The following is a 23,709-nucleotide window of genomic DNA, read 5'->3' on the forward strand; positions in this document are numbered from 1 at the left end:
GAGCGGGGTTTTTTTACATTTTATATTTCACATTATTACAAACACATTTAATTTATATCTCTCCGAATTTTTAATACATACAATAATTTATTACAACAATAAATTTCCCCCAGTTTAATCACACCTTTCACTGACCCACTAGTTTTGCATTGGCCAATTATATACATTTTAGTTGTGGCACTTCTGGCAACTGCCAGAAGCTCATAGGCAAAGTTTTGGTCACTGAGACCTTACCACTGACAGCTTAAGAGCTTAATACTTACTAAGCATTTTCCATCTTTCTGTAATGCCCTGGTAAGTTACAAGTGTCTGAGTCCTCAGGGAAGTGAAGCCATTAAATTCCCAACAGAAACTTCACCACCCAGGACTCTGTTACTGACAGGATTGTTAGGAAGTTACCATCTGCCTTGCAGCTTTTGTGGCCAGAGAGAGAGAACCTTTGCTACTCAGTGTCACAGTGTAAGAACTGGGAATGCTGAATTTAGTTTCAGGTCGAAAGTTCAAGTTTCAAAGTGAATTGTTCTTTACTGGAAGACAGTTCTGTCCCTGTGTAGCTACTGACCTTCCCTCTTTCCCAAGCCTTCTGTTAGTTTCACTTCTGCTTTCTCTTACTTCTGCTTTCCAATACTTCCATGTTCCACTGAGATCCTTCTTCTAGCACCTGAGGCTGCTGAGGAGAGGTGCACTGTCTTTGCATTTTAATGCAACCTTTTTTTACCCCTTTCTTCAGTCACTGCCAAGCAACAAGTAATTTATTTTTTTAAACGTTGTATTCAGTTCCTGGGCCATTCAGCACCCCCTTAATGGAAATAGGGTCTTTGAGAACCTTGTTGCTAGCATTTAACAGGTCATTAATAATGTGTGAATGTTGCTTTTTAGAGACACATAATTTCACTAGAGTTGGCTGAGTATTTGTAAAAAAATCCAAGTACCCGTTTCAATTAAAAAACCAACCACCGAAAAACAGCCTGTCCAGCACATCTGACTTCAGAACAGCAGTGTCTCAGTACTGAAATTAAGGCTCCCACTCGTTGGAGTTAACAAGTTACACTTCTTAGGAAGTTGATCAAAATGTTATTTAAAGTGAACAAAATAACATGGATTTTCCTAAGCTGGGGTGGCGAACTATAAAAATTTTCACTTGAGGAGCAGGAAACTTGTCAGAAAGAAGAGTTAAAGTTTGACAGAGTTTGTGAGGAACTTCATCAGGACTTAAAATGGAAAGTGGTACACAACAGAAATATCAGGGCATGAATATTCTCTGTGTGACATAGGAGTTGAAATGTTTTAGATTAAGTAACAATATTATCAACAAGAAAGGGCCTGCCTGAAATGACAAGTAATTTAGAGTTTTTGAAAAGACCTATTTGTTCATTGAGTAAAAAGCTTTGTTTGCTTTCAAGGAGTAGAAATAAAACATGCACATAAAAATTCTGTCTCTGGTTAGAAGTCTTGTTTTGGTTTGTTTTTTAGTATAATCATCTCTATTCAAGCTGAAGCATAAGAAATAATTTTTCAAATCCCAGGTTTGGGGGGTTGTTTGTTTGTTTAAAGAAAGTGTATTTATTATATATATTTAATGTATTTATGTCCAGTCAGATTCTATTCTCTGACAATTCCCTTTAATAATTTTCTCCAGTTGTTATTGAAAATACTTGTTCCCAGCAAAGTTTAAAAGTAAGAACATGGAAGTTTTTATTTATCTCTTTACTTATAATGTAAATAAGGCAAATGAGAGGAGGAGGATGATGATGGTGATTATTATTATTGTTATTATTATATATTTTCTGACTGCTTATCCAAAACTGAGGTAGTTCTGGAAGTCTCCTTGGTATTTGTCAGCCAAGGAAGGAATTGGTTTTTGTCATACTTGAATTGGTGTCAAGTGTGCCAAGAGCATATCATAGCACAGCCATTCCCAGCATGCGGCTCACTGAAGAAATAAACTGTTAGTCGGAGGGAGGGAGAAAATGGAACTGCTGCTTGCTGTTGGTTTTGTTGCCAATCTATGCTGATTTCAGAAAAAAATACTGAAATGGTTGGAAAGAGATCAGCACTGAATAACTTTTTTATCTTTTTCATACAGATGGGCAGACATCTTCAGAACATAGCCCACGAGGAGAACCAAGTGGAGATGGGATAAAGGATCACTCTAACCTGAGCGTGAGTAGCTCAAGAGAGGCTTGATTTAAAGAAGCTTTAATTTTCTGCAAAACACAAAAACATTTGCCTGTGGTCCATTGGTCACATTATATTGCACTCTTCAGTGCAAATGATAAAATTATATGTATACTTGACCACAACACTTACTGTCTTGTGAATGACTTTGATGTATGAGTAATATAATCCCTGCTGAAAATTAATTATATCCCAAAAGATGAAACTATGGTCAAGCAGATGGTCAGTACACATAGATAGCCTTGCTCTTAGCTAGTGTCACATGTACATGGAAGTGAGCCTGATAGGACTGGAGATATTCCCCTTCCATCCTCTAACTTCCTGGTTTCCTTGTGTTGCAGAACTCGCTCCCTGATCAGTCACTGGCACCTGAAAGTGAAGCTGTCAGTTCAGGGTTTGCACCCCCACCTTTCCCTCCAGTCAGACCTCCGCTGATGCCTGTGGATCCTAGAGCACCACCAGTACCTTTCATGAGACGAGGACCTCCTTTCCCTCCCCCTCCTCCTGCTGGCATGTATGGGCCACGGGAATGCTTTCCAGTACGAGACTTCGGGCCCCCACGCCCTTCGCTTCCAAGTACGTGCCTTTAGCCAGCATTTGTTTCACGCTGATGAACACAAGTGCTTTGTGCAGGCAGGGAGTTACCACAGGGGGTACACGTGTACAGATTTGCACACACTGCTTCTTAGGTCAGCTAACAGGGAGCATCTTTTCTGATGAAGGTTCATTGTGTTGGACGCTTCCTTTTTCACAACAGCTCATCTTGATCTTTTCACAAATACTAGCTTTGGCTGGAAAATACACCTACTTGTACTGTTCAGGTTTAATGGATTTGTTTTGGGGGTAAGGAAGCAAGTAGGTGGTTACCTTAATCCTTTTCTTTCTATGAAATTACATCTTACATAAGTCTTAAAAGTTTCATCCTCTGGCTCAGAGGTGTGCTCACAGTCCCTAAACAACTGTTTTTGCTTGGAGTTTGCATGGCTGGAGCAAGGTGTAAGTATCAGACTGCAGGACTTCTTTCTGACTCTTGCTGTTCTCTGAGTATGTGTGAAGGTCTAAGCTATTTATCTGCCAAAATATCTGTAAGGAGTAGCATGTAGGGGCTGCTGTGGCAGACTGAAGGGGATGTTGGCAGCAGCAGCCCAGGAACTGGCAGTGGCTGGCTGCTGCTTAGAGACTAGAGTGGGTAACTACTGAGAAAAGGGATGGTTTTGCCCTCCTCTTTCCTGGCATCTCTATGTCCTGACATGTGACTTCTAGTTAGACAGGCCTAGCTGAGCAGCAAGCCAGCAAGAGGAGCAGGTGTACATGTTTACTGTTGTGATTGATATTAACTGGATTACTCTGATTCTCTCACAGTAAGAAGTCCATTTCCAATGAGACCTTATCCTCACTATCCACCTCAACGACCTGGATTTTTGCCCCCACCACCTCCTCCTGAAAATAGAGTTGAACCATCTCAGTCAAATCCATCAAATCCAGCTGTAGAACCAGAACCACAGCAGGAGACTTGACAGTCACTTGAGGAATGTCCTGAACCAGTTTTGTGCTCTCCTACTGGCATTTTTCTTTATGTTAAGTAACCATCGTTACTTAGGTCTATACAAACTACTTCGCTCAAATTGAAGCTTAATAGGGAAAATTCTCAGGATAGTATTTTGTAAATAAAGAATTAAATACCTATGAATATTGTGAATAAGTGATTTCCACTGTACAATAGTCATTTTAAATTAAGTATTTCTAACTTGAGTAGTCTCTTCAGAGGTGTATAAAATTAAATCATGTGAACCTTATTGTAAAAGTCCAGCGGCTTTGTGCTGGTTGAGCTGTACAGGGAGTCTCTCTGCATGCCAAAAGTGATGCTTGCTGCTTTATGAAGAGGATGTGAAAACAAATGGAAACAGTTAATAAAAATCTACAGAAAATGAAAGCAATGTCACTGGTAACATGGTATAATAGATAGGTGAATATGAATAACCATGATTCTCCACTCGAGGCCCCTTTGTTAATGGCCTTGTAGGTGATCTTTCAGCTCTCAAGTTCTACAATGTGGAAGTTCTCCTGCCACGACACAGAGGGGGAAGAGGCAGTAGAAAAGCTGAGCAACTCTCCCATCACTCTTCAAAAGCTGGAATGGAGTAGTGTTTATTGAAGATGCATACAGGGGGTTTTTATGATCTGAGAGGAAGGAGTCATAGCTAGGAGATGCCCCAGCCCAGCCCGTGCCTTTGAAGACATGTATTTGCAGCAAACTAATAGGAGGGGTGTGTTTTTACTGTGTCAACATGAATTCAGTTTATTAGGCTTTGGATTTTAACACCAGCATGGGAAAATGCTGGGCAGGACAAAAGCAGAATTAAAAAGTACGAGAAGGAAATGGCAAACTGCAGCATTAATGAGTTTGTGTCCATAAAAGGAGTTGTTGTGGTACCTTGCTCACCTCTTCAGCTTCCTGTCTGCTGCTTCCCTGGCAGGAGTGGTTGCCCCAGCAGGCACAGTGCAGCCAGGGCAGGGCCCAGTGCCAGGCTGGATCTGGACAGAGCCAAGCTCTGCTTTTAGGTGACTGTAGAGTCTGAAGACTTCTGGTGGCTGCTCTGACAGTTTAGCTTCAACTTGAAAACCATGTAAGGACTCAGTCATTTGGGAAGGGACCCTCTAAGATAAGCAAAATGGTTTTAGCAAGCCCCAACTCAGCAGCCGTTCAGCCACCAGGCTCCATTCTCTGCATGCACGCACACATAACACACAGTTGCAAGCTTTAATGTAAATGCAACCACCACACCCATAATTAGATGTTACCAAAAAAACTCCAGCCCACTTCTTTTTTAATTGCTTAGGTCGAGTCTGCCAAGGGAGCATTTTCTCTCGTAGCTCAGTACTCCTGCTCCTACCATTATTCCCACATTTGTTTCTTTCAGCTGTAGAACTCTTCTGTGGTTCACTCCTACAATTTCTTTACCCTTTCTGCTTCTAGCTCACCCCTCAAAGCATTTAGATAAGCCTTTGTACTCCAGCAATTCAGTGACAGATTCTGACAACAGACATTTTAAAGCATCATCTATGTTAAATTAACCATGTACTTTAACATGGCTGTTGCATCAGTTTTAGCCAATTAGTTAATGGCTATGAGTTTGCCTGAGAGACTTCACAAGGATTCTCAAATGAATTACTGGGTTTTACCCTTACTCTTGTCATCAGTCTTAGGAACAACCAGAACTGCCAAATACAGCCTTGCCCCCGCACAGAGAACCACAGTATAGCACAGAAATCCTGGGCTGATAACAGTGCCATAAACCTTTTTCATTCCTTGCCCAACTCACCTGGGAGGCTGCAAAAACTGTTTATGAATGTATCTGTTTTCTGAGCAAACACAGTATTTTCTCCAAATATTTATTCTAAGTTAACTCTGAAAAATTCTTCCTCCACCAAAACAGTCTATGCCCACAATGGTATCAAAAGCTGCAGACAAAAGAAAAGATAGCTGTACTAAGAAAATGCAGGAAAAGCATGGATTGGATCATCCTGTACAGAGAATATCATCATTTGAGACTTTTTTTTCCCCTCCTCAGTAGCAGTCCAAAATTTTATCTGCAAATCTGGAAAACAAGCTCAGGTTTATGCAATAGGAAGCAGGTAGATGGTAACCTGTCAAATGTAGAAAGGACACACAAAAGTGTATGTAGGGAAATACCTGTTCTACCAACCCCAAAAAGAATAAGCAACCTAGCTGTGACAGATGAAAGCTTGTGTTCCAAGCTCCTGCTGAACCTAGAATGCAAAAGACTAACTTGGTATTGCCATCTCTTCAGGAAACACAAAAAACAACAAAAGTAAAATTCCTCTTGGGATGATGCAAGTTCAAAGTAATTTCACAGTAGTTTGTTTGTAAGGTCCCACTCCAAATGCAAGAGAATATTAAGAGCATCGTAATTTCCTAACAATTACAGATCGCTTCACCTTGAATCCCTTCATCCTGGTATCACTAATTAAGATTACTGCTGAAAATACAGGCAGACAACAAACACCACTTTTACCTATTCCTAAGACAGGATAGAAATCGGGTGCATTTCTCCAGCACTGCTCAAGGTATGGCTTTCACCCCACACTCCTGCTTTACTGGACTCCCTGTAATTTCCAAGACAGAAAGATTCTAGCCATTTGTTTTAAGTACACTGACTTCTTCCCTGAACACAAGGCACACCCAGTGAGCAGACTTCAGGCTGTATGAAAAAAATCAGACCTGGAGCATTCTAACAATGGACAGCCATTGATTACTAAGAGCCAGCTCTAGCTGCAACTGCAGCGAGTGAAAGGGCTGAACATCTCTCTCCTGTAGTCAAGTGGGCTGCTTCTCCTGCTCCTCATCTTATCATTCAAGATTAAGTTCATTAAAACAAAGCAGAAAATAGGTTAGACCAAACAGATTAAAACTTCTATAACAACAGAAAGGCAAACAGGTTACTTCCCAACTGTTTAGTAAGGCAGTTACCCATAAAATGCAGTAGCTTGCAGAGAGAAAATTACCATTCTGCAACTGTTTAAACCAGATGATGCAGAATTTGCTTTCTTCGTTTCTGGCTTTTTCTGTGTGATTTCCTGAAATCTTCAACACTTCACAACCAAACTTCAGCCTCAGATGCTGCTGAGCAGTCACCATCAGATTGATCTGCTACATAAACCTCCCTCCTGAGGCCAAGCCCTGAAAGGCACCAAGACAAGTCCCAATATTTCACTTTACTGGAATATGAAAAGCTGTAACTGTATTTACCTTATCTTTATTACCCACAGCATCTCTTCAATATGTCAGCAAATGATCTTGCTTACCAAATCTGGAAGATCTAGGAAACTGCTTGAACAAGCAGTGTGCAATTTTCACACTTGGCAGCAGTCTGGGCTATCGTAACGTGAGGCTCAGAAGCTCAAATAAAGTCCGTGCTTGGCACGCACACACTGACCAGCCACTCTGACAAGCCTCACAGCACAGCCAGCCATTGCAGGGCACAGCAGCTCTCCAACAGCTGAGCAGACATCTGCAGCTTTCATTCAGAAGGCACAGCTGTGTACTCTGAGGACAGATAAAACGTCAAACTGAAGCGTTGCAGGTATTCATAATCTATTTAATAGTGGGACACCAAAGAAGTACTACACATTTTTCTTGAGCACATTAGATTTTGATTTAAGCAATTGCAATTGATGCAGTAATTTCTCAAAAATAGTCTTCTATAGTCTACAATCCACAGTTTACTGTATCAGTCTAATAGGTCATATAATGATATATTGTTTGTGCTAACTGGTCTGATCTTTAGCAAAGCATCCTTCCCATTCCTCCACCACCCCAAAAAATGTTGACAAAATTCAGCCAAATTAAAAAAAATCGTGTGACTTATTTTAGATTTTTCTGCTGACCTAAACACAATGGGAGCTACTAGTAATACACATCTTATGAACGATGTTGCATTTTAATTCTAAAAATCTTCATGCTGATAACAATAAAGTATTTTATACAGCGATCAATTTTTAATGCTTTATTCATTGATTAAAAGAATATAACATTTAACATAAACCATACAACATCAGTCATCAATTCAAACATTCAGCTGGTTTCCTTACATTTTCTGTCAGGAGTTTTTTTTTAATCTGATCACATTTATAAGATAAAATCTCACCACATCTGGCATATACACACACTGTGCCAGTGGATTCACTCTACTGATGTACATATAAAATCCGCATGGTATGTGCTCACTGGAGACAAAACAGCGCACACCTGTCAAAAGGTCATTTTTAATATAAGATGGTAAAACCATTTGTAAAACACATATAAACTTTTTCCATAAATAGAATCATATCTGGACATCTGTTGCATAAATTGTGTTTTCCAAAGCTTACAATATAGCAGCCAGGTCTCAGCACTGCTGGGCACCCACGTTGGCCACTTACTTTATTATTGCAGACTGTCCTTTAAACATTAAATGCACAACATTCGTACCACTTAAAACTGGGGTCAGGTGGAAGTCTCACAGAGACCACGTCTGTACCGCGGTTGCCCTGAAACAGTTACATCGGCTTCTAAAGCCTCTCAGATATAACAAGATTTTAAAACATACTTCATGGAATGTTCTTCATGCATCATAGCAGCTCATACCTGTGATAGAACAAGCTTTGTATTTGTTTCCTTTCCTTCCTTTACATTCACTATTCACAGTGAAACAGGTGCATGTTTGTTAAGAGTTCTGAGGTTGCTGACTGAGCCACAGCACAGCTGTGTACCACAGGTCGAAATTCGACCTTATATATTACAATCTAGCAGTATCTGGCTGGCCAAAAGTTGGCCTACCCCTGCCAGCATGTGGGCACTTCTTCGTTTTTAATCTATTCTTTGGCAGCTGACACAGGCGCTGACAGAGAAAATCCAGTGACTTGGTTGTTAGGGATTTCACGACTAATGTTTGTTTGCAGGTGTAGACCTTTGTATTGAAATCTTCACTGTTATGCGTTTACCTCACCGGAGTGCACATTTCTTGCTTTTTCCTTTTAAACTTTGGCCCAAAGCTAACTTTTAAGGAAGATGACAGAACATGAGAACAAACAAGGAGGAGTTTGCAAAGAATCCAAAAGACTACAGCTTTGTGGAGTGAATCTGTAAGTGCAGGAGCCTGAACGCTAGTGTTTCACACCACCGCTTAGCAGCTAAGGAAAGCCGAGAATGGAGTTAAGCCATGCTGCAGAATCCGCATGTGAAATCAAGCAAGGTAAGAGTCTTACAGTGAACAGCCCTGGATAGACTTCTCGTCCCTTAAGCCTATTAAGTAGCATGCTACTGGATTAAGCACACAATGACAGCATAGAAATCCACTGGGCTATGGATATGGGTATTAAAAACAGTTGGCTCCCGAGCACAGGACTCCAATATATAATAGCAAAATAATTCAAAATGCAGTTACTCAATTAAAGTAAAGTTAGCCGGCAACCTCAGACAGCCTTTGGCTGTATCTTTGCAAGGTTTGGTAGACAAGTCCATTAACCGTGAAAACCCTAAACACTGCCACTTTCAGCTTCTAAACCAATACCCGACTACGTTCTTTGATCAAGAAGTAGAATACACATATATAATTCTATATAGCTAATACTGATTAAACACAGCACAAAAGGGGTTAATTCACACTACCAAAAAAACATAATAGGACCCTACTTGCATATGTAACCACAGGAATTGTAAATAAGGAGCTAAATGCCTTCACTGAAGCTTTGCATCTCTCTGTAAAAGTGACGGGTTGGCTCAGTGAAGACACTGAGCAGTTCTATGTCCATGACAGCATGCCAAGGGCGACCCAATCCGAGGGACACTTGCTCAATGAAATTGTGTACTGGATCCACATCCTGATCAGCCAGTTCTCCTTGGTCGAATTCAATGCTTTCTTCTGTGACTTCCAGTACTTTCAGGTCAGAGCCACGAAGACGAGCAATTGCTATAAGATTATGAGCCCAGACTGTGTAACCTATGGGGAAACACAAACAAAGGTGCTCTGTCATTTTTCTACAACGCATTTTCTTACTTTTAGTACTTAATACCAGACCATCCCAATATCCCAACCTATTCTATCGTGTCCCATCTGACAGAATTCCCCTAGGGCACGGTGGGGGCTTTCTGGTTTCAAACAGTCAAGCCCTCATTTTACACTCTGAATAAGAAAGTATAAAAATATTTCAGATACTTTAATCAAGCTTTTCTAGATCTTTTTCTCCTACTTGCAAAGCAGTGCAGTAAGTTATATATAAAATTTCAAACCTCCTTTGATCTATTCTGCAGTAAAATTAGAATGAAAAAAGTTATCAATTAACTGAATGCACAAACGGACTGCTTAAAAACTCTGCTTATGCTAGAAAAAAACATTTGCTTTCATTCCTTTAGAACGTAGACTTATTAAAAAAAAACAAAAAACAACAAAGAAGCCACCACCAAACAAACAAAAACTCAGCACACACACAAACCAGAAGCCTCTGCAGCCTCTTCAGGTCACCCCAGTATGTGTGTGTGTTTATGAGTGTGTGTGTACATATGTATCTATGTATGTGTAAAAAAACTCAAAAATGCATCTTGTTATTCTGAGATAAACTGTAATTACAAAGGTTTCCTCTCTTCACACTATATATTAGCATTCCTCTTTAAAAACTCCTACTCCCCAGTTACCTGTGAGCTTCCTGTACCCTGGCTAAGAGAAATGAAAAGCTCCTCCCTATTCAGATGCAAACCACAGATGGTCTGGGAACTTCCCTTTTGGGGAGCTCTGCCAAATCAGCCCTTCCACTGCAAAAGGCAAGGCTCATTTCTGCCTTCATCATGATTCTCGCAGGTGTTAAGCTTCTTGGTGAGATGCCCAAGTAGATTCCAAGTAAAGCTGCAGTCTGTACAATATTTGAACTGGGAAAGCTAAACTGCTGAGAAGCAAAAGCTAACTGTGGCTTTGTCTTCCAACAATGCAATTAACATGCTCTTCATGATAATGTATCAAAATAAAATACATAAAAATAATAGATAAAATAAAATAGAGAATGAAGAAAATACGTAAAAGCAACAAAGAAAATAACTATCCATCCTGTTTCCTTTTACTTTTTACTATTGTGTCTCTGGAAATATGTTAGGGTATGTTTTCAACAAAGAAGCCTGCCCACATCTGTAAGGCTCATTTGTGTTATATTAACTCTTAGGAATGCATGAATTCCCACAATCTTCATCTCTGGATACTTCACCTCCAACACAACTGTCCAAAGAAGATGAAGCCATCTTAATTCAGGTGGTTTAATTCAATGTCCCTTCCTTAACAGGGACATTGAATTCAATGGAAAATTCTTCCCTGTATGATGACACACTCCTGTCAGGACATGAAGGAGCTCACAGCACCTTCCAGTTATCCTGACTGTAAAGGAAATCCTTGAAAGCAAGTGCAAGAATAAAGGGAAAAAAAAAAAAAAAGCCCTTTTACCATCATGTGGTCAGGTATATGGCTTTTGCTGTATGTAACTTTTTATGTAACTCTATGCACTAGAACAACCATCTTATTCCCAACTTAGTCTCATTTTAAATTAACTCTCCTTTCAAAAGCTCTGCCTGAAATTTGTGACCTCCCAGCTGCCAGAAAGTCTCTGTCCAGCTAAGTATTCAGAGGTAAGAGGAAATTATTACTTCACTACTGGTATCACTGAACAACAAATCTACCATGAACACATTGTAATTTGTTCTTCCTCACTAGCAAAAATTTCAACTTTAGTTTTGCTCATGGACAGAATAAAACTTCACCAGTATGTTTATAACACAAAGTCATAAAAACCCATGTGGAAGTATCCTTCCCTTAAGAAGGAAATAAAAATAAAAAAGGCCTTTGTTTTCTCAGATGGACCACGCTTTGCATTCACAGTGCTAGATCATACCACTATGAGTATCTTGTCTCCATCCCATCCCAAATGGCCACAGACTCTTTACATCCTTTCTTCATTCTGCAAGAATGTATTTAACATCTGCCTTCCTCTGGCTCCTGGACACACTACCTTGGTGGAAAGATGATGATGTCCCACAAAAGATAATTTTGAGGCAACCCATATAAATTGTCCTTAACATATGTTTTCCCCTTTCTCTTTCGGTCAGTGACAAGTGGCAGCCAAAAGCAGATGTAAATCAAAGCTTTTTCAAAAGCAAACTAGTACCAGAAGAGGAAACATACACATAAACACACACACACACAAGCCTGGTATTAAATGATACACAAGCTTATGTTCAGATGTTTCACTAGGTTTTAAAGTTAGATAATATATTAGAAGACTTTTCTGTAGCAGGACAGTTTAAGGTAACACAATTTTAATTTTTTTTTAAAGGTCCTCAAACATGTATCCAAATTTTAGAAGAAATTGCTAAAATCCACAGCTAGACCGCTACAGTCATGAACCAGTAACCCAAAATCTGTCTCACCTGGAAACTATTAAGGAGAGACAGCTGAATTGATCATGCCTCCCCTGCCCCCAGCAATGATTTTTCAGTAAAAGACCACAAAAACAAAAAAAAAAAGAGAGCAAATACAGCAGGACATTCTGATTTAAACTGATAGAAATCTGAATGTCCAGCTCCTGCTGCTGAAGGTCTCCTGTTTGTACTGAACAACTGGAGACTTACTCCCCCAAGCAGTCTGAGGAAACACATTTATTCTTATGCAACACAATACAGTTATCACTTAACTACTTCGTGCATCAGCAAACTTGGTCTTGGTAAGCTGATTCCAGCAGAAATAAAAAAAACATTATTCTGCATTATTTCAGTTTCAGGTGCCTTAAAATTTGCCACTGATGTAACTTCTACCACCAAGTGCTCTATTGATAACAGAGCTGAATAAATTCTAAAAGTTATTTGCTACTATGTGGCAAATAAATATGTGGGATAAACCTAGCTCTGGTATTACTGGTGACACCAACACACACATTGAGGCATCCCCCTCCACATATTTTTCAGCCTTCATCTGCTGATAGTCTTACCAAATTGGTAAATTTCTTCTTCTCGGCTCTGGGGTACTTAACTCATGTTATTTACAAACAGGGAGCAAAATCATCTAATCTTGCCAGCATGCGAGCTCACAGAAGAACACCAAATGTTTTCAGTTCACATACACACAACAAATCACTTCATGGAACTGGCAGAGGGCAGACCACTTGCAGGGTAAGCCTCCTAGAATGCTCACTTCTTAAGCGATCCTCATTTCTCTGAGGAGTTTAATAAAATCCTATGTGACTTTTCAACAGAAGTTAGTAAGATACAAGCATGTTTAAAACTCATATACAATGAACACCTTCAACAACAGCATGTCTAGTAACGGTGCAGCAGCCTTTTGAGTAACATGCCACTAAAACACTGATTAGAAAGGCTGAAGGCTTGTAAACATTTAAAAGTCACATACTATGCCCGTGGAATGTGTTACCTACCATGAACAGCTAGGAGAGACAGTCTTGTGCATCTCCAGGCTAATAAGACAAGTGGATCTTCATTCCGGTTGTCACTGAGATCTGGGAAGGCAGACATATCTATCACATCATTCATTAGTATAAAATGAGTGAGGAACTTGTCATACTGCCTGGATATGAGGTCAACAACGGCCCCTGAAACACAAGTGACATAGCTGTCAAAGTGAATCCTCTCTAGGGGGATACTGGGCTTAAGAATCCTTAACATATCATCACTCTTGACATCAAAAGCCATTATATAGACCCGAAGATTAGTGCTGTTGCGAGTCAGTGCCTGCCAATTCTCATCTTTTGGCATATTGTCCAATGACTTGTGCATTATGGAAACACTGTGGACCAGGAGAGACAGTCGATGCAAAGGCACATGGTTGCTGTCAGCCAGGACTCTTGCCATTTCAGCTGTAAAATCACAGAAATCCAAAGCGAGCGAACGCAGATTCACAAAGCGCTCCAATTCAACCGCAGTGATAAGAGTGGTATTACCAAGGATGTGGTTGTCCAATAAGCTCAGATGTTCCATGGTGTTGGCTATGGGGTTTGATAAGGAGGACAATGATGTGGGAGTTACTATTTGCAGCATTAACCCACAAGACAGCCATTTCAATTGCCTGCTATTGCCTAATATCTCTTCAAACAGCTGTTGGATTCTGTAAGCAAACAAAACAGACAATGATCCTATTAAACATAGTTTAGTCTTACCAGCTGCGTACCATTCAATTTTTTTATTCAAGAATTATTCTTCCTTCATTTATAGCCTTATTCTGCAGGAAGATTCTATTATTATAGTTCTTGTCAACTGCAACCTGACTGCAGACCTCCCAAAGCATTTTAACATCTACTGCACTCAAATGGTTAAAATTGTAAACTAAAAGAAATTTGTACTTTGTCTTCCAAAACAGTGACACACTATGAACCCTCACTTCATGTATTTTTCGGCACATATTTAACACCCTCCCACATACATTTTAAGGTTATGCAAATAAGAAAACCTGTAATGCCTTTCAAATGCAGCCCTTGTTTTTAAAAACAGCTTTTTGTATTTCCTAACTTCTCCAGAACTGCAAATTTAGTATGGAAAAAAAGTAATTTTCAATGAAAGATGGCAGAAAATTGATTTTGAAAGTATGTTAGAATGATGTGAAATCACCTGCTTGATTTGCTCTTTAAAGGGTAAAGAACAAACATACAAGATTCTTTAAATAATTCCAAATGTACAACTAACTGTATTTTCAAGTGCCAACAGGTTCATGTTTTACTAAAATAACTTGGACCCAGTAGCATTTCAATCGCAAATTATCAGTGCCAGATTATAATGAATTTATTCTGAAGCACCCACCTCTCCTACCCCTTTTATTTTTTTGTCATTAGATGTCCTTTACGTTAAGATATTTTGTTCAAGAAGGCAACAGAAGTATTTGAAATTTTCAATATTAAATTCAAATAGTACGGCCACACTCTAAAAACTTTAAAAACTTTCTCCATGTAAGTATTTTTCCAGTCTTCATTCCAAAGCTGTAAAGGCCCAAAAGAGTCCTCCTGCCCAAATGACAAGTGTTCTTTTAGCACATTAGACACATGTGTCAGTATTTGATCTCAAGGCCTGGTCAGCATTACAGAGAAGCAGTTGAGCCAGGCTATGACAGTCCCATAAAACATTAAGAAATAAGATCCAGTACAAAAATAGCAGAAATTTTTGTTCCCCAAATCAGGTAATAGTTGCACAGAACACTTCTTTTATTGCTATGAGGATCTGTATACTTTATACCTCTAAGCAAAAAAACATTACAAAGTTTTTATTCTCATCCATGTCACTTTAACAGAGATAATGTCCAGGCAAAATTAAAGGTTTAGGCCAGTATCCTGACAGCAGAGAAACACTAGCACCTTTAGGTGAGAGAAACAAGAAAAGCACGTCGGGATATTTACCAAATATTTCTCTAGTTTCCAAAAATTTGTAACTCAATTCTGAACAGAGGTGGCTTTATGTATTTTGCAACTCTCAGAGACTTCACTTCTACAAATTCATGCAGGTTCCTCCCTTAGTGGAATAAGCATTCAGCAAGCATAACATCCAATAATAAAGAACTCTGTAGTGTGATTACCCTCCTCTTCTTGCTTGCTCTGAATCTGTCACCTACTACCTTTGATGCCCCATAATCCTTTTGTTGTAATAAAGGTAAAAGATCAGTCCTCATTCATCCTCTCTCTCGGCAAATCCTTATTCACCTCCTCCCTTGCCTATGTGTGCTTTCTTGCTTCTCCTATGAAGGTACTGGGGTTTGCAAGGCCTGACTTCACCCAAGTGGAAGAGCTGGTATGGTTATTGTACTTATATTACACCTCAGTTCCCAAGGTTCTGCTTAGGATAAACCACACGTAAAAAGACTTCAATATTTCCAGATTTCTCCAGACATTTTATTTTAAATTGAGGATTTGCAACTGTGACACAAATGAAACAGTTTTAAACAATGGGTAAGACCCACAGACAGTGTAGTTTTTTCTATTTTATTCCTAAATTTATTTAGAGTTAAGGTGAACCTTATTTGGTGTTGGCAATGTTTGTTTCATAATTATGCCTGGCAATGCTTAAATTGAAGGCAGATTATCTCTCAATCCCCCAAAGAAAAAGATTCTGCTACAGCAATATCAAATTTCTTCCTAAGACTCCTCCCTCCCCCCATACACACCCACAAAAGGTGCTGTAATAGTTGCAGCAATGGTAGGATTTATTTTGTAATAGCCCAGGTAATCAATCTTAATAACATTTTTAATATTTTACAGAACTATTGAAGACAAATTTTGAGGTGTTCAGTAGAATACTACCATCTATATCCCTCACTGCACTAAAAATCTGTTTAAATTGCAGTTCTCATACACCTTAAACATTTGAGCTTCAAAGAATATTGTTGCACTACCTGCAAAATTTAATAAAAAGAAATATGACACAGAACTCTGCAGCTCTAGGGTAGCTTTTCTCCCCATTGGGAACTGAAGTAAGAAACTTTTAAAAAGACAGCAAATGCTTTAATGCAATCTGCATATCAACTATTTAATGCAAGCACCAAAGTATTTATCCAAGCGTTTAGATTCGTGGTGCTAGTACAATGACCTGTAGGTCCTAAGAAAATTTTCTCCAGTTCTTAGCCTTTCAAGCAAACTTGAAAGAAAACATTAACACAAACACATTCTCAACTCTCGTGAAATACAACAGATTACTTCCTTTTCTAATTTTTTTCATGTACAGCAATAGTAAGAGGTGCTGGTAAAGCCCCTCATCTCTCCTCCCCTTTTGTGGCATTAACATAGTATTGTTTCTAGAACACAATGAAAAGAGGAAAGAAAGGATTCTCACCGTGCTGAGAACGGAGGAAAAAAACCCAACAAAAATACAACAGCCACAAAACCAGACTACTTAATGTAAATATCAGGAAAAAGAATTTAGATTTTCACCCTGTTGAAAAACTTGAAGCTTCTCACTCATGTATTTCAGGAATTTCTGTGTTCTGTTATCTATTTTTACTATTATTATCCTATATTTAATAATTTACAAATATAACTTACTGCTTAATCTTCTTGCCATCAGGGTCAACCTTTCCAAGGTAGGTATTTGATATAGTTCCATGTTGCTGCAGAATGCTTATATCCCCAAAGAGACTCAACTTCTGGAGGTTCCTAGGAAACAACAAAACAAAAAGCAATCTGTACACAAAACTAAAATGGTGTGGGAAATCCCTCTGGATCAGACAAATGCAGGCAATAAATGCCATTATTACACAGGACACACAGCTTGTGTTGGGAAACTTTACAACCGTCCTGAAATGCAGGCATGTATGGGACTACAGAAAATGAGACTGAAGTATAAAGGGGAAACAGGACTACACAAACTGCTGAAACCAGCTGTAAGAGCAAATACTGCTTCCCAGTCAGTCAGGAGTATTTTCAGCAGGCCTAAAGCACCACAAGGAAAACTTATGAGTGGTTTCATGCAATTTTGAATCCTTGGAATATGTGTGTTAAGTGCCACAGATGAAAACATCAAATACTTACTCCTTTTAATACTTAGCACTGCATTTAATGCCCAAGTAGAACACAACCAGAAACAACCCTGCCTGAGCACTTATATCAGCTGGGTTACAAGTGGAAGCCCAAACCTTCCTCAATCAAGGCATCACAAACCTCAGGAAAAGCAAAAACTCCCCACACCCTAATCAGTGTCTAATTTCTGTTGTATCAAAGTAGGGGAAACTTTTCTAATACTCCTCATCAGTAAGGGATAATGGTCAACCATGATATATGATTTTAACTTTTAGAAGGGATACCAAAAAATAAGTGAAAGAAGAACCTCTGAGTTGATGTTGGAGACAACACAGTGCACTAGACAGTCACTTTTCCTTTCCCTAGTTCAATTTTCTGACTTGCATCTTTTCTATTCCTAAAACAGATCAAGAAAGATGCATGCAAACGACTGCAGTTTTAAAGTAGATGCGTAGCAATTACTATTAAGATCATTATTTTTGTAGCTAAGTTTTAGGTCAACATTTCTTTTATTTATATATGCTATAAATCAGATTTACTCCTAACATGCAAGGGCTTGTCTACAATTGGTAATTAACAAGGCAGAAACTCCAGTTTCACCACAAATGGACACCTAAGTTAAATTAATCCTAAACAGTAGATGCCAATTAACCTGTAGCTCATAATTATGTGAGTTACCATAAATCCTTATTTCCTCTGGCTCACAAAGCATATGCTAGTATTTCAAACCAGCCTTGAGGAAAATGCAATACAGTTACCATGCTCAAAGCATAGGGAAGCTCTGGCACAGTTCACTACCTCCACAGTACAACCTGATATTCTGCCAAGGTGGGGGAAAGAAAAAAAAGGATTAAGTAGCCAAGTTTTATATTTTTTAGTCAGTATGAGCTGCAGTCTATAGTTGTTATCTACCATAAATCATAATTTAGCTGTTTTGAAGTTCCTGAATTCAAAAAGAGCACACTGATTGCCTGAAATCTATCCACTGTTGCACCTGCTACTTTTTTCATATAGGATAACAACTTAATAGAAAGATCCACTAGCTTCATATAAAGTCTGACAAATACTGGAGTTAAATACATAGAATTTACAACTGTGTCTGAAATTCTGACAATTTAATATTATTTATTTTAAATACAGGCCTATTTTACTGATGATACGCTAAAATAAACTGAGCCTTAAAATATGATCAATATTCTACAAATCTCACTAAGACATTGCCTGATCTTACTGAAGAATAAGCTTGGCAGGAAAACCTAAAACACTGGCACACTCAACTGAGAATATTTTGGGCTCTTTTTTCCTCAAAAGCTGTAAGAGATAGTCTGGTATGACAGGGAAGTAGCAGAAACCTCCACCTGGTGTGAGAAGTAGTGTTCACAGCCAATGCTAAAAATAAGCCTTTATCTTTTGATCTTGGTGACTTATTTGTGAGAGTCAAGAGCCAAAATGCAGTCTTCAGAACAGTTCTGAATCACCTGCACATTCACATCAAACACAGGTCTTGGTTTGTGCCAATCATACCTCCAGCCAGTGCTACAGTAGGATGTAAGCAGGCATTAAGAGACCGACCGAAGTACAGGACACATGGAACACTAATTACTAGTGTCCCACACATTTTTACTTCATCTTTTTGACTGCCATTTCATGCAGTATAGAGATAAATAGAAAAGTTCTCTGCCTGAAAACTTCACCAATGACAATATCCAATTATTTTTCCATTCACAGCACAGTTATTACCATCAACAAATTTGATCACAGTTCAACACAATGTTAGATATTTGCTATTATTTGCAGTGTTACAGAACTCCATGACATTCAACTCACTGCTCATCTTCATTTCAGAGAGTCAGTAAAGTGATTGCTATTTAAATAAAATTATTTAACAGTTACTTATGACCTTTTCCTAGAAGTCATAATGGCATCTTAATCCTGTGTAGTATCTGTACATACAGCTGGGGGAAAACTTCTGTTTTGGAAAGATTACTAAGACATTTATTTTCAACTAGCTCAAAAAGCACTCTAGAAATAATAAGCTGCTTACTAGGCTCCACTTCAGTTTTGGTTGGTCTTTTTTAATACCCAGTTAAAAAAAGCACAAAATGTCCTTGCTTACATTCAAGGCGAACAAAGTGGTAAGGCACATATTGTATTACTATACTCGTTTCTGCCAGTTTCAGCTGCCTGGTCAAACCAACAGAAAACAATTTATCATTAAAATGTTTTAGGTCATTAGAAAACAACAAAAACAGATGCAGTCTACTGTTTTGAGCGATTCACCAATTTTTGGAAACTCCAAGAGATACCATACCTCAGGCAAGATAGCCCAGTTTTATAGTAATCTGCATTTTTGTTTCCATAGCAAAGATCAAGCAAGTCACACAATTTAACATGCTGCAGGAAACGAGGGGGGTGGGTGTGTGTGTCACTACCTTCCTATCTTCCTTTGTAAGCAAGGAAGGAGGAGTAGAGACTATACTTTGATACATAAAAGAACAGGATTTTCCTACTGAAGGATCACCAGGTGCTTATTAGCTGCTGTATGCACACAAGTGGAAACAGAAAGTTTGTCACACTCCCACCTTGCATTCTAGAACTTAATTTTGAAAGATCAGCTCAAGAAGGTGCAGATCATGAGGATTTAAGAAACATCATGCCCACCCACACCCCTTTTTCTCAGTATTAAGTAGAACGCTAGCTTTTAAAAAGTTAAACACTTTGTTATTTTGCTGTCATAAACATAAAAGCTTATGGAAAAGTTATAGATCACTATAAATGCTATTTTAGTATCTCTTAATTAAACAAATGAAAGATTTTTAGAGCTCATCAAGACCCAATGATATTACTCCCAATATTTTGGGAGTAAAATGCTGCCACCCACAAAACAACTTGAGCTCTGCTTCAAATATGAGACAGACCTTGAACATACCTTTTTGAATGGTAACTGGCTGGCAGCAGGAATATTTGTCAAAAAAAAATCTTTTTTTTTTAAAAAACAAGTTGCAGACAAGTTGTTATTTCCTTAATTCCATCAAAACTAGCAAAGGTCACTCCAAAATATTTTTCTAGAGACTTAACACACCAATTTGCTTAGAAACTAGCAATTTTATGTCGTGCAGAAAATGCTCTTAGTAGCAAAACCACACATCATTCTCCTCTAGCCAAGAAAGCATTTAGAAATTTCATTACTTTTAGTAATTACTTTTCTTAGGTCCAGTATTGTAAATCCTCAAGGAAATCTGTAGCCATTTAAAGCACATGATTTTTCTTGCAAGGAGGAAGGTTGCTACTACACTGCTTAGTAATAAATTTAAAACCCCCAAACAACATTACACAGTTAAGAAACAGCATCACAAAGGCAGATTTCTCCCTTTTCAGTTCTGAAGTGCAAGACAGAATGTTTTTTTAAGTTATCTGCCAAAAAGCTATCATAAGGGCTGACAGGAGTTATGAAAGACTGTCCTGTTCTAAACTTAATTCCAAAAGGAATGCATTTACAGTGATTCAGACATTGGAGAAGTTAAAAATTTCCATTATTTTGGAAATTACAATAGCTATCTTGTGTACAGTGAAATACAGGGAAAACAAGAAGGAATTATTAATAGTCCTTGAGTTACAGATAAATAAAGAGAAGCAGAGAAATTAATTAATTATGGACTGCAGTCCCTCCCTAGACAAAACTAAGCATCAGGCAGGTGACAGTGTCTCTGGTTTAGACATTATGTGGTCACAGTAAGAACTAAGCAGCAATCTGGCATATGGTAATACTCCTTCTCACCTCTTTTCAATCTCAAAAATCTGCTTAAATAACTAATACCCAGTGTTCTACCTGAAAACTAGTGAGTTATATGTAGTTACTTTGCAAGGAAAAAAAATCAAACATAAAAATAAACTAAAAACCTAGTCTGTTCAAGGGGAAAAAAAAAAAAAAGTCTATTCTGAAAGCAAAACTGAAAAAAGGTCAAATGTTTAATGTCAATTATGCCACTCTTCCCCCAGTTTTTAAAATGCTCATTAAAAAAACTCTGTTGTAATAACCAGGTACCCTGTACTCCCCAGTCATGCACCATTCATTTAAAACCAAAAGAGCAGCACAGAAATTATTTAGGAACAGCAAGAAAGTATGGCAATGCAAAATCCTATCAAAGTTAGTAACTCTTCATCCCTGTCTTACCACCAAAATTATACTAATCTACCAGAGAACTGGTACTGGAGAAACAATTACTTCTGCACAGTATTTTACTGTAGTCCTGAGTCAGTGTACATACAGAATCTGTAAAATGAACTTCAGAAAACCAGTGTCCTTGTACAGATTTCAGATAAGGCTATGGAGAATTTCTCAAAAGAAAAAGTGTATCAAAAGCCTTCTAACATCTCAGTTAATTTTGACAGCATTGCATTTCAGTGAGGAAAAAAAGAAACAATTTCGTTTTCTAACAACACCCCCATGAAATGTCTCCTGTAGAAAATATTTATTTTAAAATTCCAAGGCCATGTCATGAGATTTGTCGCACATCAGACATTCACCACAATCACTTCAACATTTTTTCTTCTTAAAATACTAGTTAGATTTCCCACAGATTCAACAGTTAAGTGAAAGCTCCTGAAATGCAAGAGAACACAAATCAAGACAGATGATTATGATTCGCACGCCAAGGATTCACAGGCCATGAAATAAACGAAGAAAAAGGTGAGCTGGGAGTAACGAGCTGTTTTCTGAAGTGAGGTCTGTAACTCTCAGCCATCGCAGCTGCACCACAGGAAGTACCTGCTGGGTGCAACAGAGCAGAGGAACTGAGACTTCACACACCACATTTGCATTCATCTCAAACCAACAAGGAATTGCATTTAAAGTTCTCTTGCTACAATTCAAAATAAAGACACAAGGAAGGCCTCAAGCTACTCTCTAATACCTCTGGAATCAAAGGGGGCGGTAACAAGATCACGACTCAGTTGCAGACAGTTTTTTAAAGGCCATCCACAAGGTTTAATTCATCCTAAAGATACTCTGAAATACTTGCAGTTCTTCTTCCCTTGATAGGTGAATCTATATGCACACAGAGGAAAATAATATTAACTATTTCCTAGCCTAACACCTACATGGCTTTCCAAACTCATCATAACTTAACTGTAATATCCCTGCTTTCCTGCCTTACATGCTGACTAGAGGCCACATACTAGGATATCTGATTATTATCTCTATCACACCCACACACAGTGAAGAGAATGCAAGTATTTTTGTGTTAAAGACCTCAAAGCTGAGAAAATTATCTAACCTGCCAAAATAAGTGTGAAAAACACATCTTAAATACAAACCATACCAGGAAAATATTTCTATCATTCAAATTCGATTAGGCCAAGAAAGTCCTATATGTGAACCTTTTTTTCAACAAGCACAAGGACATAAAACTTCCTCAAACCTCAGATTAGCGGGTAAGAGGAGAGCTGGAATGAAAGCTCAGCTTTTCGATAGCAGAAGACCTGATGGCTAGAAAGGTGAAGATATTTTACTGAGGTAGTAACTCAGCGTACCAGAGCTGTAATTTTAACTCCCCCTGACTAATTCCTCATTATATACTTTCTTTCAAGCATATACAAGGTCTAAAGTCTGCCCGTACTAAGGCTTATTTTAAGTGAGAAAGCTGCCTTGTTATGCAGCAAATTCAAACTCCTGGCTCTCACTTGCTCCGTTCGAGCTGCATTCCCCGTTTCCATCTAAAAGACGAGTAACTTTTTTATTACTGCAGCTGTATTTGTTCTGCGTATTGACCAGCTGCTCGCCGACCGGACGTCTGAGCGTTTATATTCCTCATCAAACTACACTACATGATAAAAATTCGATAGTTTGATGTGGCTGTCACCGTTTCTGCCCAAATCACAGCCTCAAACACACACACACACACACACACACACAGAGCGGCTCCGAGGCCAGCCCCAGCACGAACCGGCCGGCGCCGGCTCGGGCGTTGTTTCCGCCCGCAGAAACCGGCGGGACGGCTGCACCGGGCCCTGCGCGGCCCGGGGGGCTCCGTCTATCCCCACGCCCGGCACCGCTGCTCCCCCGGCGGTACCTGTTGTTGCGGACGCTGCTCAGGACGCACAGCACCAGCTCCAGGTAAGTCCTCAGCAGGTCGAGCCAGCGCGGGCTCAGCGGCGGCGGCGCCTCGCCGTCCCCCGCCACCACGGCGCCCTCGCCCGCCGCCGCCCCGCCGCCGCCGGTGGGGTAGTTGTCGGCGGCGAACTGTACGCGGAGCTCACGGACGAACCAGCCGCACTTGCGCATGAGGAACTCGAGGCGCGGGCGCTCGGCGGGCGAGACGCGGAGGCTGAGGCGGAGGCGCGGCCACAGCGCCGGGTAAAAGAGGCACTCCCGCCAGTGCGAGCAGGCGGCCGAGGCCCGCAGCCGGTCGGGGGCCGCCAGGAAGGAGAAAATGTGGACCACCAGCTCGCTGGGCAGGGAGCCGGCGCCCACCGCCTCCCCGCACACCG

The 23,709-nt window shown here is 39.5% G+C and overlaps 2 protein-coding genes across 7 annotated transcripts in view; one reads left to right on the plus strand and one right to left on the minus strand.

Annotated features, from left to right (window-relative positions):
- The window catches only part of MIA2 (MIA SH3 domain ER export factor 2), a 37,627-nt gene extending 33,062 nt beyond the window's left edge, over window positions 1–4,565 (plus strand). For all 6 annotated transcript variants that reach the window (XM_015630504.3, XM_015630505.3, XM_015630506.3 and 3 more), the window contains 3 exons: window positions 2,087–2,163; window positions 2,520–2,754; window positions 3,541–4,565. In XM_015630504.3, coding sequence (XP_015485990.1) covers window positions 2,087–2,163; window positions 2,520–2,754; window positions 3,541–3,695 — 467 coding nt within the window. In that variant the 3' untranslated portion in view covers window positions 3,696–4,565. The remainder of the gene's footprint in view (window positions 1–2,086; window positions 2,164–2,519; window positions 2,755–3,540) is intronic.
- A 2,712-nt stretch (window positions 4,566–7,277) lies between these two features.
- Window positions 7,278–23,703, minus strand: FBXO33 (F-box protein 33). The gene is made up of 4 exons (XM_015630509.3): window positions 23,292–23,703; window positions 16,747–16,857; window positions 13,147–13,832; window positions 7,278–9,680 (listed from the first exon to the last, which is right to left on the minus strand). Exons 1-4 carry the CDS (start codon window positions 23,501–23,503, stop codon window positions 9,409–9,411), a joined length of 1,281 nt encoding a protein of 426 aa, XP_015485995.1. The 5' UTR covers window positions 23,504–23,703; the 3' UTR covers window positions 7,278–9,408.
- Window positions 23,704–23,709: the final 6 nt, after the last annotated feature.

The sequence above is a fragment of the Parus major genome, chromosome 5 (assembly GCF_001522545.3).
Source record: "Parus major isolate Abel chromosome 5, Parus_major1.1, whole genome shotgun sequence".
Classification (NCBI taxonomy): domain Eukaryota; kingdom Metazoa; phylum Chordata; class Aves; order Passeriformes; family Paridae; genus Parus; species Parus major.

Bases quoted from the DNA above. Each gene is read 5' to 3' on its own strand.
- FBXO33 (XM_015630509.3), bottom strand. From the start codon at position 23,503: ATGCGCAAGTGCGGCTGGTTCGTCCGTGAGCTCCGCGTACAGTTCGCC. The intron at 16,858-23,291 runs GTACCGCCGGGG...GTTGTTTCCTAG, and splicing joins AGCAGCGTCCGCAACAACAG to GAACCTCCAGAAGTTGAGTC. The intron at 13,833-16,746 runs GTAAGTTATATT...GTTTGCTTACAG, and splicing joins GATGGCAAGAAGATTAAGCA to AATCCAACAGCTGTTTGAAG.